Raw genomic sequence first — 17,171 nt, 5'->3', positions numbered from 1 at the left:
TAGCGATCGCCATTCACCGTAACGTTGCGTCCAACAGCATCTTTGAAAAAATACGGTCCAATGATTCCACCAGCGTACAAACCACACCAAACAGTGCATTTTTCGGGATGCATGGGCAGTTCTTGAACGGCTTCTGGTTGCTCTTCACTCCAAATGCTGCAATTTTGCCAGAAAGCCTCATCGCTGAACAAAATTTGTCGATAAAAAAACGGATTTTCTGCCAACTTTTCTAGGGCCCATTCACTGAAAATTCGACGTTGTGGCAGATCGTTCGGCTTCAGTTCTTGCACGAGCTGTATTTTATACGGTTTTACACCAAGATCTTTGCGTAAAATCTTCCATGTGGTCGAATAACACAAACCCAATTGCTGCGAACGGCGACGAATCGACATTTCACGGTCTTCAGCAACACTCTCAGAAACAGACGCAATATTCTCTTCTGTACGCACTGTACGCATTCGTGTGGTTGATTTAATGTCCAATAAAGTAAACTGAGTGCGAAACTTTGTCACAATCGCATTAATTGTTTGCTCACTTGGTCGATTATGTAGACCATAAATCGGACGTAAAGCGCGAAACACATTTCGAACCGAACACTGATTTTGGTAATAAAATTCAATGATTTGCAAGCGTTGCTCGTTAGTAAGTCTATTCATGATGAAATCTCAAAGCATACTGAGCATCTTTCTCTTTGACACCATGTCTGAAATCCCGCGTGATCTGTCAAATACTAATGCATGAAAATCCTAACCTCAAAAAAATCACCCTTTACATGCGCTGTGTAATACTGGACTTAGCAAAAGTATCGGAATTCTTTTTTCTCTCATCTCCATAATTCTTGCCACATAATTAAATTGTAATTTGAGAGTATCAAAGAAAAGAGGGCCTGTTCCTGTTTCTAGGTGCAGCATATACATATGTACATATATGGGTCTCGTACTCGGCAGCCTTAAAGTGCTATTAAAGAAAAAGCGGTGTTGGACTGTTTCCTCTTCCTCCTCGTCCATGCAGCTTCTACAGAAGTCATTTGTGTAGACCCTTAGCCTTAGAGCATGTCTTCCTATGAGGCAGTGTCCCGTTATTACTCCAATTGTAGAGCTTATACTTTGTCTGCTCAGTGATATCAAGCTTTTTGACCGTTTTAAGTCAATACTTGGCCATATTTGCTTGGTTGCTAGGCAGGTGGTACTTTGTGACCATCTAGCATTTATTGTTTCTAGAGCATATTGCTTGAGAAGATATTTGCATGTAGCAAGTGGTGTTCCTATGTTATGTTTTTGTCTAACATAAGGCAGAAGTTTTCCGTTTTTGGCGAGCTCATCGGCTTTGCAATTAATGATGGATCTTGATTAGGACTAAAAAGCTTTGTCGCAGTGTTTAAAAGCGAGGGAAAGATGATTGCTGATCGTAATCTCAAGGGAGCATTGGTCGTCTCGAAAATGTTGTTGGATTCGACAGTAAGGAGTTGTAGAAATTTGGGGGTAATATGTTTGTAAAATTCAAAAAGTATTCTGTCCTCCGCAGAAGTTTTGTATAGCTACTTCAACTTCGGATATAGAAAATGGAGTATCAAGAATTTCATCGGCTATTAAAGGGATTGCATATTGAATTGGAGGCAATATTTCAGTTGAAATATATTTCAGACTCGTCTTTCCACTCAAAAGTTTCACTGCTTACCAGAAATCTGTTTCGTTTTGACGTAACAATCTCAAGCATCTGCCAGTTCAAAAATTTGAATTCCCTTCGTGTTACACACCTCATCTTTCGATTTAATATAATAATGAATATGATTCGTTCGACTGTTAAAGTTGTTTTGTCATATCGTCTATCATCATCTTATTTGTTGGTCCTAGTTCATCAACAAGTACTCTCAGTTTGTCTTGATGTCAATGACTGCAATTCAAATAAATCGAAAAGATGTAAAAATGGCTGTCTTCAATTGATATTTCAAAAACTCGGGATTTATGTATGTTTTTAAATTTAACTGACAAATCTTTCAGAGACTTTTTATACCCGAAAAGTTCACCTCCACTTCCCCTATCAAATACATTAGTTTTTACAGCTGATATGCATTCTATTTCATAGTTCATAAAAATGTTCTTAAAACCAGATTCATCATAATTAATAATAAAAGTATCATATTACTAGCTTTGTTGTGCAATTTTGCATTCACAAATCTAGTTAAATTTTGACTTAGTCCGCATCCGCGGATGTGAGTCTTAAAAAATCCGCATCGGCTTCCGCGTCAAAATTTGTACATCCGCAACAACCCTTGTTTGTATGTAGGTACGTTCGGACGTCCGTACGTTCGCGATTTTGTTTGTTGTCGTCCATACTTCAAGAACCAGTAGAAATATCGACTTCAACTAAATTGTGTTATATGTGTCGGTGTTTTTTTTTTAACATATAAATTTAAAAAAAAAATATAAAAATGTTGGCTTAGCCAAAATATACGAACCAATAACGCTATATAGTTTAATTGAATTTTATATTGTAACGTGATACCTAAAAAGTATATTTTTGGAAAAAAAATCCAGTTAAAGGTTTTTTATAAATACAAAAAAAAAATCATTTGTCACCTCGAATATTTTACGAACAAAAATGATTTTATCTCCAAAATAATTTTGTGCAATGAAGAAAAAACGTTTTTGAATAATTTTCGACTTCGAAATCAAAGTTTTTCATTATATGCAACATATTTTTCGAAATTCTTAAATTTTTAGGAATAATTCAACTGATTTTGTTAGGTCTTTGAAACACAAAAATAGTATTTACCTACCTATGTACATGCATATGTATATCTAGGTCCTAGTTAATACCTATGTATGCAATAAACATAAGGTACATAATTTTATGGTTTTATATTATATTCAAATGAGAAAAATCAATTTAGGCAGATATGTATACATACAGTTTTGAGTTTTTTCTTGTGTTAGGTAAGTAAGGTACTAACATATACCTAAGGTATCTTGTTGAACCTTCGCCGATTTATGTTGTTTATCAATGTTTTGATTAACTTTAAATACTTTGTAGGTAAAGCAGATGATTTTAAGTAATTTTTGTTTTGCTTGAAAAAAAAACTGTAAATTGATTTTAGTTACGAACCCCATCAAATTATAGTTGCAAAACTCTTAAATAGAATAAAAATAGCGTAAAAAAGATAATGTACATGAATATATTAATATAAGATAGGTATACTGGTACATAATATGTACATTACAATAAAAAAAGCACTTCCTTTAAAATTTAACCTCCAACGGGTTAAATTTAGTATGAAACTAAGGTTGGAACTAAATGACAAAGGCCAAGCTACTTTATGATTTTGCTTGATTTACAGTTTTTTTTCACCATTTAGTTTTAACTTAAGTTTCAAAATTAAATGCTGTTATGGTTGAATTCTGAGAAAAGTGTACTTTTTACATAATTTAAGAATTCTCTTGTGGGAATTGTCAAGCCTCCATTAATATTATTTTAGAATTGACGAAATTCTATTAAATGTTCCCTTATTTCATAGTTATTTTGACAGAAGGACAGATTTTGCAATATATCCTACAAAATATGTTAAGGACATTTCATCGTCATTTTCATTTATTTCATCCAATCATTATCAACGTCTCCAACAAAATGGAGCCAAAATAATTTATTTGATTTAAGTTAGGCATTGTAAATTAAAAAAAAAAAAGTTTCAAGAAATAGTAATGTATTATTTAAGTGCATTTATGGGCATTTCCATAGAACCTTTCATTTTCAACAATTGAAATTTTTTTTTATTTTGAGGCACATCTATAAACAAACATTTTCTTGATTGTTTATCATCTAAATAACAAGAAAATACTTGTGTGATTCATTTTGAAACATCGTTAATAAGGGTAAGTGTTAAAAGAATATCCGTTACGTAATATCCGGTACGTTAGAGTCTATCTCCCTCCCCCGTTATTATTTAAAATGGAAAAAAATAGTTAAAAAATAACGGTAAAACTTTAAGTATCTTACATTTTTTGAATATTTTTTTGAGTTATATAACTTTATAGTCTGGGAGGCGACCGTAGGGTACCCTACCTCATAAGCCGACTGGAATTGAGTGCCAGAAATGGATAGAGCATGACGTGGCATATACAAAACTGCAGGGCGGGCTAACTTTCGTTGGGCCTTGTGGTGGCAAAATGGCTACTTCTGGTACCGTTTTTTGGTACATACCTACCTCATAAGCCGACTGCAAAAATGTACAACGGGTCTATTGGTGTTTACTTACAGATTTAAAAACAGGAGGGCTGGCAAAAAAACTCGGGCCAAACCGCTTGTCCGACCATCTCGAAAAACGGTATTTTTGGTACAAACCTACCTCTTCCGCCGACTAGACAAATGAGGTATCAAATGAAAGCTTAGACTCTCTAGATTAAGAATCCGTTGGGCGGGCTAACTTTTGGTGGGCCAAACATGTGCCCGCCCAGCTGTTTTTGAAAAAAAAAATCAAAATTCATTAACTTTTTACTTAACGAAATTTCAAAATTTTGTATCTCAAATTAAAGAAAAAAGGGTGAGTTGATTAGTTTCACTGTAAACTCAATAAAATCTTTTACTGAATTGAAAAATTTTTAAAATTATTTTAAACAAGTATTTTACCACAGTATTATTCGTCTTATTTTCTGCAACAAATTTTTCGATCTTCATTAGGTATTTAAAAAAACAAAACACATACGAAATATAGAAGTATTTATCCTAATTTTTTCAAAAAACAAACATAATGTAATATAATTTAATATAACACATTTAACAAAAGAAAGGAATAAGAACTTTTCATATTTCACACAATTATCAACATAACATTTTCATTTGTTTCATCTATAATATTAAAAATAAAATAGTAAACATGAAAAAATTAATATTAAAAAACTGAAAATAAAATTATAAACCTGTACCAACATTTTTATTTGCGTTACATTTTTAACAAATTGTCATCAGAATCTTCATCACTTAAATATTCTATTTCGTCATTTTCATCTTCATTAAAAATAATTTCATCAACACTAAGAGGATTTGGTTCGCCTTGAAACCAAAGTGGTAATAACTGGCCATTTTTTTATCTCCCATTTAAAATTTTCTGAATTGAGCTTAACACAATCTGCCTCTGATGCATTTTGACATATTTTAAAAAATACCGTGGAAATGCCCATATAAGTACTATCAAATAAATTATATGTATTCAATTTTTGTTAAAGTTTATTTAAAAAGTTTAAAAAACTTCAAATGCCTTAACTGAAGGAATTTATTTTTTTAGTTATCATACAACATGTGCTTCGGCTATATCATACTGTTATTTACAAAACTAAGTATTTGTAGAATGGTATATCTGAAAGTACCGACACAAAAATTGATGAAAAAGTAATTGCAATTTTTTTTATTTATAACAAGAAACCTCGGAGTAAACGATTTGGGAAATTAATTTAACCAAATCTCCAAAACAAAATAAAAATAGTAAGAAAATGACAATTTTTTTAACACACGAAATATGAAATATGTACACCTATTCTTTTTTGTATGGCGACACAAACACACTATCGCATTTAACGCGTATCTACATTTTACTGTCTTTATCCGTAAACATTTATGTATTTCGTTTTTAAAAAAGATCCCAAAAGGACTTTTTTGAACATATATGTAAATTATCATACACAAAAACCAATATCGTGAAAATGATATTAAAGCTACTAATTGTACTCACTGGGTGTTCATAAGTCGCATGTGTCGTTTGATCAATGTTCGGTGTCCACTTCTATTTGTAATTATTCAATGGTACTATCTCCCCAATAATTTTACTAATAATGACAAAAATATTTCCATTTTTAAGTCCCAATGATGAATCCCATGTAAACATTGTGTCTTGTACATACAATATTATGTCGTCTTTCACATAGATTTTCGTTCTCGGTTTTTCCTCGCGGAGCACCATCATCACAGCAAGCAATTTTGATCTTCTTTGACATGCGCAGTACCGAATGCCTTATGAACTTATTTTAGTTTTAAATTTGAATTTCTAACCTTTCTAAGTGTGTTCTTAATATGAACTTTGAAAATTATCTTAAGTTTCATACTTAGTAATAATTTCTTGACCAATACCTCAGAGTTGTGTTAAGTACAACATTCTCATCTTTTTAATCTTTAGTTCTTTGTATTTACAATTTTTCTTTTAAATGTCATCATAAAAATGTTAAAACTTTCAGGTTTCAATATCTTTATAATTTATAAATCTTAAGCTTGGAACTATTTTATAAGATAATGCACTTCATGGATAAAAATACAAATACAAAACAAAAACATCTGGAGACGCACATTATATACATACATTGTACATATTCACAATGACATCAATGATACTTGATCTTTGCAAAAAGTGGAAATGTAGGGTAAAGTCAGGGGTGCTAGCACGTAAATTGATACAACCGAGTTTAGTCGATACAATCGAGCATTGGCAGCACACATTTTGGTTCAATCGAGTGTTCTCGATTGTTTCGTCAGATTTGGCAGCATACAAATTGCAAATTGACGTTTGAAACAAAAAGTTTTCACTCGACAGAAATTAGTTATCGTCAGCAGTGATTTTTGTGTGAGAAAAATGGAAAAATAAAATAATAAGTCAATAAATAGACTTAGATTTTGACCAATTTTATGAGTTCTCACGTCGCTTACATGATTGTAAATCTAGTCAAATTTATATGTACATTTAGTAAGTGAAATAGAATTCATAATATTACCACCATTGCATTCAAGCAATGGAACCCTTTTCGGTTGAAATAGATATAGATATATAATAGTGCTCGTTTTCTTTTGGTCTTAAAATAGGAATATGTGTACCATCAACGCAGCAACTATTCTCAGTAGTTTAAATTTCCTATAATAATACTCCTTGCTGTTTCCAAGACTCAACGTTCGGCGAAAAAACTTCGAAATTGTTGTCTATGCCATACTAAGCAACACATTTGTTTCAACAGTGGTTTGGTAACTGCAACTGGTTAGAAGATTTAATGTTGCACAGAACTGTAGAACTGGTGGAACTGATGTTCTTCTTCTGTCTTCTGGAAGATCTAACGAGCTGAGTATCGTGTAAAAACATTCCTTGTTGACTCTAAACTGCTGCACAGAGCTAACAAAAAATTGTTTTACAAATGTTATACATGATCTTTATTTTCTTTTTGAATTTACTCATTTTCACTCAATTCGAATGGATTGCTATTATCTCTCAAATATCTTCTTTTGATATTAGCACATGACACTTCTTCCCCTTCAATTTCACTCTCCGAATCAAAGAAAAACATTGCGAAAAAAACTTAAAATTGAAACTAGAATTAAATAATTTCAAAGAAAATTCATTTGACATTTCAATTTATAGTTCACAATGACTTTTTTAAGTAAAAGTCACAATAAAACTCGTCTCAAATTACGTACTGTCAAAAATAATTTGTTTCGAGTTGATCGACGATCGATCATCCTCGATTGTATCAAGTTACGTGCTGGCACCCCAGGAGGATTTGGCATGTGGGAGGAATTGACATCAGGACTTTTCTAAAAAAGTGTAGACATTGGCAGCACTTTAGTTATGAAAAAACGAAGATAGTTACGATTGATTTGAGCTACCAAAAAATTATAACTGTGATCTGATCGTTGTGTGAAATAGAAAAAATAATAGTTTTTGAGTCCAGTTGATGCAATATTTGAGAAAACTAAACTAATTGCAGTTTCAATAGTAAGTAGTTTTAGTTATTTAAAGCGAAATATACAACACGTAGATTTGTTTTTAAATAATATTATACTATAAGTATTGGTGATCAACAATTCTTTATTTTTTTAAATTATTTTCCAAAAGTCAACTGAAAAGAGGTTTTGACACCAATGTTGAAGGAGCAATTGACAGTGTCAAATCCTCCAAAAAGGAGTTTACAATAAACTTTTTGTATCCTTTATCAGAATGTTAAAATGCCAAATATATATAAAAGAAAACATCCATCTCGCAATGTTAACGAAGCCAACATCCAAGAGGCAATTGAAAATATTAAAAAAAAAATATGGTATAAATCGTACCACTTTAAATTTCCAACTAAAGAAAAGGCGTGAAGGACAGTCAATCAATACAGAAAACAGCACGACATATTCCAACAAACAAATTCTCCTTCAAGAAAAGGAGCTTTGCGATTATTTTAAAAAATGTTCTGAGGAGGGTGCAATGAGTCTTCAAGATGATTCCGATACGTTTCAAGTATCGAAACGAGAAAGAAGAGCCTACACCAAACTAATGTAACCTCTTGAAACTCAATTTCAGGTTTAATCCTGAAATTAACGATTATGTCCTTGTGAAATTCGGGACCAAACATTTTTTATTATGTTGGTATCATTAAAAGTGTGGGTAAGACAAGTTCCTTATTAAATATTATCGTCGTCAAATTTTCGAAAACTTTTTTTTATAACTTTGAGCAATTTGATGTTCGCTGATACGTTACGTTCCAATAATTTTTGTTTATTTATTTCATCACCTTGTTACTGCGTTATTTTAATTATGTAAATATTTACGAAGTGTATTTTATTTTTAATAATTAGTTTGTTTTGCTGCTAAGCTTTTTTAGATATAAGATTTTTATTTGAATCAAAGTAGATTAAAAAAAAAGCAGAAATTAAGACTGAATTTTTTACCTTTTAAATAAAAAAAATAAATTCTTCGTATTATTACTACCGTATATTTGGTTGTTTTTTTTTTAATACTGACAAAACATCCTTGTGAAGCTGTCAAATCCTCCTCCAAGGAAGGAAGAATTGACATTCCGAAAGGCATTAGATAAAAGTTTGTAACTTTCGAAAACATATTTATATGGACAAATTATTGATGGTTCTTTCTTGTTTAAATAACAGGTAAACTTATGCAAAACTTTTAAATTTGAAATTATACTTGCATCTCAAAATATTTAAAAAATACTGTTAACCTGTCAAATCCTCCTGACTTTACCCTATACAAAGAATAGTGAAGTTTTCTATAAGAATACAAACATCGAACGTACCAAACAAAAATATCTCTTTATAATTGAATCCAGGCTCGTTTTTAATCATTGTATAAGGTCAACCACGGGTAGTACCCGTGGCATGATGGTTAGTGCGTTGGACTGTCATTATTTGACTTCCAGCGAGTGAAAAAGTGTTCATTAATTTTTGCAATTTAATTTAAAAGTGTTTGAACATTTGCTAAGTTGGCATTGCGCCACTGTTTTATCACAATACAAAACAAAAAGTCAGCAGGTGTCAATGGTATATCCAACGTTGTACTAAGACATTTACCGATGGAGGTAATCGACATTTACACCACACTCTTCAACAATGCACTGAATAATACATATTATCCAGTGCATTGGAAGATCGCTGTGGTTCATCCTCTCCTTCGGTTGATAAGTCTTCTTCCGAGCATCAGCAAAGTTTTCGAAAAGATCATTAATAGGGCTCTGACTAAGTGGGCTGTGGACAACAAAATAATTCCGGGTAAACAGTTTGGGTTCAAGGCGGGTCATGACATAATTCATGCTGCGTCTAAACTCGTTTCTGATATCCAATGGAATAAATCAAAACGACAATGCACAAGGGTTGATTTGAAAAAGGCCTTTGACACCGTATGGTTAGGGGGTCTTTACCTAAAACTGAGCAGGCTTGGCATAAGCAGGCCATTGTTGTATATACTTTATGATATGCTTAACGGTAGAAACTTTGTTGTAAAAAGTGGCAATGTAACTTCTACCACAACATACTCAATTAAAAATGGTCTTCAACAGGGAGCGGTGAATTCGCCGATTCTCTTCAACATTTACACCAGCGATCTGATAGGTAGTCTTACAAAGGCAATTGCGTACGCCGACGATCTAATTGCGTACAGAACGGCCCGAAATGTTGAGGTTATTAGAATTCTCTTGCAGCGTGATTTCGACAAGATTCAGCGATATTGCGACGACTGGAAACTGAAAATAAATGTTCAAAAGTCGGAGACAATTCTGTTCCGGACTCCGTTGACTAGGGACACGAGGGATACGTGCAAGAATTGGCGAAAAATGGTCATCGTTGATCTTCACGGGCAGCCATAAGCTAGCAAGAGTGCAGTGAAGTATATCGGTATCTGGTTAGATCAGTATTTATATTTCGACAGACATATAAATGCTGCTCTAACCAGGAGCCTTCGCTCTGACGAAACGGCTGTTCTACAGCATTCGGCTTGACCCCAGAGTGAAGGTAATTTGATACATGACCCTCATACGGCCGATGATCGTTTATGGTTGTCCTGTGTGGTTCAACGTTGCCCCTTCCCAGATGAAGAAGTTTCGGGTGTTCGAGCGGCAGTGTTTACGACGCTGTACCGGCTTATATCGAAGAGCCGAATCTTCTTATGTGCATTACTATTCCAACGAGGTCCTATACAACGGGGCTCGAATGAACAGAATTGACAATTTCATGATAAAACTCGTCCGAGGTCACATTGCAAGAGCTATGTCTTCGACCAACAATTTAATTTTCGGGGCGAACGACGAGTATTTTGAAAGTGCACGCTTGAGCAGGTTCATTCCACCAGAGGCATTCCTCTTTTAGAATAGAAATGGTGGCACAACAAAAAAAAAAATAAAAAATAATAAAAAAAAAATGGAATATAAAAAACAGGAAAAAAAAATTAAAAAAACATAAAAAAGACAATAAATACAAAACAAAAAACGTTAGATTTGCTGCTGTGGTTGTTCTAGTTTTAAATAGTTTATAGGTAGAATAGGTAGTTTAAGTTAGCTTTAAGTTTTATTTAAGGACCTAATGTTTGGTAGTTTTTTAATTCAAAATAAAAAGGATATTGATATTAGTTTTTTAAATTTTGTAATGAATACAAAAATAAATAAAATTGAATTGAAGTTAAAATAGATCTTTGGGCCGAAAGACATTAGTATTAAGTATTATTGTATAACTTAGAGTGCCCGTATGGGACCATTAAGTTAGTTGTAAGTTATAGATAACTAGGCTAGTTTTATGAATTTTTGTCTAGCTTTAAGATAGGTTTAAGAATGAATTAATAAAAATGAGTACAAAAAAAAATAAAAAAAAAAGTGGCATCCGAACACAACTCCAAGGGTCGTGGGTTTGAATCCCATGTGGAGTGCACTAGAAATCTTGAAGCTTTTTTTCACAATCGTGAAATCGTAGATTTTATAGATTGGGAAAAAAGCAATTGGAGAAGGAGAGGAAAGTAGTGGTATCGAAAGATACCTCTGCCAAAACATCAGGTGATGTTAATGTGGTGCAAGCAGCGGTACAAAAAATCACCGAAACACAATCAGACCATTCAACGGACCAGTGGGCAATAGGGAAGAGAAAGAGGCAATCTCCTAATTTGGTGAAGCGAGCCAATCCAGCTAAGCGGAACGCTAATAAAAAAATGGAAGAAAAAACGAAAGGTGTGACGTCAGAACAAGAAAAATCAGAGAGTGACGCCTCTGGGAGCCCAGATTATGTATCAGGGGGTGGAGAAGGAGCCAGAACCGCCAAAAAATAAATCGTTCGAGGGGGAGGTGTACCAAATCCTCCAAGAAGAGGAGCAACTGATGGAGGCACTGCAAACTAAACAGGCCGCCATCAGTAAATTTGAAGACAGCCTAAAAAACTTAAGCTAAAGCAGGAAGCGCGCCGGCTGCAAGAGGCAGCGCAACGGCAAGTGCAACAAAAACAACATCAGCAAAAACAACCACAACCACAACCCAAGCCCGCTCCCAAAAACACAGGAGCGGAGCAAAATAAAAAGAAGCCAGCAGCAGTGACTGGCTCAATTGCTGAGGGCCCATCGACTTCGGCTAAGGCCAAACAGCAGCAACAACAGCAGCAGAAACAGCAGCAGCAGAAACAGCAGCAGCAAAAACAGCAGCAGCAGCAACACCAGAAACAACCACAGCCCAAGAAGGAGAAGATGCCTCCAATTAGGTCCCATCAGGTTGACTTGCAGGACTTGAAACAGGTATCTAAGTGGGCAATTAAGGGACATTTATTACTAAATATTTTGAACGAAAAAGAAAAGCGGTAATTGGTGCTGTGCTTCTCACTGGCCGAATACAAGTTAGTGAAAGAGGCCACAGCTGAGTTCTTCAGCTACACGCCTAAAAGTGAGAAATTTAAGACGGTCCTTCTGAAGGGCATAAGTTCCTGCACGGAACCGGAGGCGCTCTTAGCTGAACTCCTTGAAAAAGCCACGGACGATCTCGATTTTATCGGGGTCAAGCCTTTCACTACGGTAAAGTCCAGACGAGGATGTTATAGGCTGCCAATTTTCCTCGTAACATTATCACCCCAAAGCAGTTTTGAGAGTGTGAAGAGAATCGAATCTCTCTACAAGCTGTACACTGGGGCACATTAAAAAGGCACGACGACATTTTACAATGTACGAAGTGCAAATGCATTTGCGCTGTGTCAGGTGCGCAGAAACCCACAACGAAGGAGAATACAAGCTGGGGAATGAGAGGGTTGAGGATTTGACCCTGACGAAACGGCTGTTCTACAGCATTCGGCTTGACCCCAGAGTGAAGGTAATTTGCTACATGGCCCTCATACGGCCGATGGTCGTTTATAGTTGTCCTGTGTGTTTCAACGTTGCTCCTTCCCAGATGGAGAAGTTTCGGGTGTTCGAGCGGCAGTGTTTACGACGCTGTACCCGCTTATATCGAACAGCCGAATCTTCTTATGTGCATTACTATTCCAACGAGGTCCTACACAACGGGGCTCGAATCAACAGAATTAACAATTTTGTGATAAAACTCGTTCGAGGTCACATTGCAAGAGCTATGTGTTCGACCAACAATTTAATTTTCAGGGCGTTCTATCCGAACGACGAATATTTTGAAAGTGCACGCTTGAGCAGGTTCATTCCACCAGAGGCATTCCTCTTTTTATACAAATGCGGTCTGATACAGGATAGATTGACAGTTCTGCTAATCTACCACGTCAGACGAAGAACCGTGGATAGGCGACTCCCGTACAATCGGGACGTCATGACACAAGGCGGAGCAGAGCACCTTCGGTATTGCTGGGCTGCCAGCACGTAACTTGATACAATCGAGGATTGTCGATCGTCGATCAACTAGAAACAAATTATTTTTGACAGCAAGTAATTTGAGACGAGTTCCATTGTGACTTTTACTTAAAAAAGTCATTGTGAACTATAAAATGAAATGTCAAATGAGTTTATTTTGAAATTATTTCATCCTATTTTCAATTTTAAGTCTTTTCCGAAATGTTTTTCTTTGATTTGGAGAGTGAAAGTGAAAGCGAAGAAGTGTCATGTGCTTAAATCAAAAGAAAATATTTAAGAGATAATAGTAACCCATTAGAATTGAGTAAAAATGAGTAAATATTCAAAAAGGAATAAAAGATCATGTAAAACATTTGTAAAACAATTTTTTTTAACTTTTTGCAGCAGTTTATTGTCAACAAGGAATGTTTTCACAAGATACTCAGCTCGTTAGATTTTCCAGAAGACAGAAAAAGAACATCAGTTCCACCACTTCTACAGCTTTGATCAATATTAAATCTCCTAGCCAGTGGGAGTTACCAAACCACTGTTGGAACAAATGTGTTGCTAAGTTTGGCACAGATAACAGTTTCCAAGTTCTTTCGCTGAGCATTGAGTCTCCTGGAAAATAAGTTTCGTCCGCAATGGATTAAATTTGATAGCTCTAAATTTCAAACGATGTGCATATTGCTATTTTTCCTATCTTGGGCAATTTTAAGAATTCCCCTCCCTAAATCAACGTGAGAAATCATAAAATTGGTCAAAATCTCAGTCTGTTTTTTATTTATTGACATATTATTATTATATTATTTTCTTTTTCCATTTTTCTGACACAAAAATCACTCCCGAAGATAAATAATTTCTGTCGAGTGAAAACTTTTGTTTCAGACGTTAATTTGAAGTTTGTGTTCTGCCGAATCTGGCGAAGCAATCGAGGACACTCGATTAAACCAAAATGTGTGCTGCCAATGCTCGATTGTATCATATAAACTCGGTTGTATCAAGTTACGTGCTGGCAGTGCTGGCACCCCAGGAGAACCAGTTCTGGTGGCTTCAGTCGGCACTTGATAGTGGGTAGTCGGGATGGGGTTTAAGCCTTGGCCGGCTTTCATACTTGTTTTATAGTTTTAGGGTTTAGTTTTAAGTAGAATAGGCATGGTGGCACGAAAAGAAATAGAAAAAAATACAATTTATATTTTTATAAGGTCAACCTCATTAAAACAAATGATTAAACAATTTTGTTTGTACAAAACATTTTCGTATTTACCATCACTATAAATAATAGGGTGATACCACAAGTAAGAATTTCATATTGAAAACTACAACTGTCACTTTAATTTTGGAAAAAAATATTGGGAAATAACAATCGAATAAATGGAAATGTTTGTATTGGCAATTTAAAGTTTGCACCTGTTTGGCTTATCGCGTAGCGATTATTCTTGCTCGTTAAAATAGTTCTACCAACCGTTAACAAGAGTGATTAGTTTCACTAAACTAAATTGTTTTATATTTATTATTTTATTCAAGCAAACTGTTGATCAGTTTTTAAACATGTACACATATTACCGGTACATAACCAAAAATGGTTTAGACCTACCATAATTAAATCAATTCAGACATAACTGAAATATTTGAAGTTTTTGTTGAATTTAGTGTTGATTTTTAATGTTTTTATCATAAGACTTTTTTGTTGAACGAAAAACAACTCCACAGGTACATATATGATGCATACCTCTAAATACCCCTATCTAATAGCTATTTAACGTTGTATACTTCCAAAACCTTCTATTTAATAGGTTATAATAACCCCACAAACTTGTAATCTTATTGGGAATTTCACATAATTCCTAGCCTTAATATGGAAAACACAAATTCTATCTCTAATCTAAAGTGTTTAAAAATGTAGAATATTGTTCTTAAAAATTACGGTTTTGTTATAACATAGATTAAAGACAACCGTCGTGCAGATAAAATATCCGCTGGCCCACAATCCCATATTTTGGAAGGTGTTACATGGGATGAAGCTAATCGCATCAAAGATGCAACAGTTTCTTCGGCTGGAGATCATGTTGTTTTAATGGGTGCTGCATCAAAGGGAATTATTCAACGTGGCTTCCAACACAACGCTACCGTTTATAAGGCACCATACGCTAAAAATCCATTCGATAATGTCACGGATGATGAACTCAACGAATATAAGAGAACTGTAGAAAAGAAAAAAAATATTCATGGCGAATGTAAGTTAAACAGTTCTATTCCAACTTTCAAATATAACTTCAATAAGAAAAAACATTTTCAAAATTTATTTATTTATATTTTATTTATTTTTTCTATATATGTATGTAGATATATAAAAAGTTTATAATGACACAAAACAAACTTAAAATAAATTAAATCTTTAACTAATTAGTGTGTTAGTTTAGGAGTTTTAGAGTAAGCTATAGAAATTATTTGCGTTGATTAGTTATACGTAGGAGATATTTTCAATGAGGCCGTTATTTGTACAGTATTGAAGAAGGTTTAAGAGAGGGACATGTCTGATGTTTGGTCTCTAGAAGAAAAAGTGAGTGAATGATCTTATTAAAAGCTATCGCAGAAAAAGAACATCAGGTTTGATTTGAGGATTAATAAGTTTTAAAAGATGTTCATAAGGCGGTAATATTAAACAATCAATGTCAAGATATGAAATCAAAAGATTAGTTATGCTTGTTAAAAATAGTCGCGTTTTATTATCACAATTATCTAATCCAGAACAGGTTAAGAAAATAAAACATTACAATTATTTTATTTACTGTTTAGCGCGGAGTTGCCTTTCGATAATTTTGTTCAGCAATGATTGTTCATTTTTTTAGGTAAAAGTGATAACTATGTATTTAGTCAAATATACACTTTTTTAACTTATTCATATTAATTTCACAAAATCGTGTTTTGTTTTGTTAAACACTTCTATTATTTTATCGATTATATACTTATAATAGTAATGTGAAAACACTGTTTTTATTGAAATTGTTGGAAGTGATACCAAACCTTATAACAAGGGTGTCACAAATAATCTTCGGTCACGAATAGAATAAATAGAGTTAATGGCAACATCATGCAGACTTTAAGATCGGGAGGGAAGTTCTAATTTCTTACGGTGATTTGGTATATTTCGAGATATTTAAGCTTGAAGTTTAAGTAGTAAAAATCGAGAAAATCGTAGTTTTTGCCATGTTAGCTTTTAACTTTCGACTAGAAGAATACATTAAAACTATATTTGTGCCATATAAAAGATCAACAAAATAGCTTCTAGATGGTATATGTATATTTTGTGTCTATACTTAGTATATTTTCATATAATTAGCTCAGGCTTTGCTGGAAAAACGTATTTCAGTTATTCCCATGTAGGAAGGACCATAGTAATTAAATGTTTCTTATATTTTTTCCAAAACATCAAACATAAGAAAAGTCGGATCATGCTGGTTTTGGTCTCATTGGAATAAAAAATACTTCATGCAATCGTATTTCTTATTTTCAGGACTATATTCTATATTTAATTAAAGGTTATAAATTAAGCTTATCAAGGTAGATTAGCAAGGTATCAACAAAAGAATATGTCATCGCTGTTTATTTCGAGATATCAACATGAACAAATTACTGAAATATTTTTTTTTAAGCAAAGTCTAAACTAATTATATGAACAAATATTTTTGTTCTTTCATGGTCTTGGGTGTACGCACTGGTCCTAAAAATGGGCCATTGTCCTTTTAGTTAAAAACCGTTTTCATGTAAACAAGCCTTGAACTTAGGTATGATTTTTCAATTTCGTATTTTAACTTGGGAGTTCTGTAAACTGCAAACAATATATTCTTTGAAAGATAAGAGTTTTAAGATATTTATGCACCAATTTAATCTTTTAAATGTTATTCAACATTGAAGTTAAAAAAATGTTTACGTTTCTATGTAAAAAAAAATTATGTGGAAACATCATTGACAAACACCAATACAATTAGTCAACAAATCCAAAGATTATATCTGCTCAATTCCGTTGTCATTAAATAATGTTATATTCACTGTCTCAAACTAATCTCCAAAATAATAATTAATTCAAGAAGTATAAATTTGGAAGTATTAA

General features: G+C 33.6%; 1 protein-coding gene across 7 annotated transcripts in view; it reads left to right on the top strand.

The window, feature by feature from the left end:
* Positions 1-17,171, top strand: part of LOC129949459 (protein hu-li tai shao) — a 90,867-nt gene that overhangs the window by 37,238 nt on the left and 36,458 nt on the right. For all 7 annotated transcript variants that reach the window (XM_056060936.1, XM_056060929.1, XM_056060930.1 and 4 more), the window contains exon 7: positions 15,003-15,294. In XM_056060936.1, the coding sequence (XP_055916911.1) occupies positions 15,003-15,294 (292 nt within the window). The remainder of the gene's footprint in view (positions 1-15,002; positions 15,295-17,171) is intronic.

The sequence above is a fragment of the Eupeodes corollae genome, chromosome 3 (genome assembly GCF_945859685.1).
Source record: "Eupeodes corollae chromosome 3, idEupCoro1.1, whole genome shotgun sequence".
Taxonomy (NCBI): Eukaryota; Metazoa; Arthropoda; class Insecta; order Diptera; family Syrphidae; genus Eupeodes; species Eupeodes corollae.
Note: the sequence above shows the minus strand (reverse complement) of the source record. Positions and strands in the feature narration are given on the sequence as shown.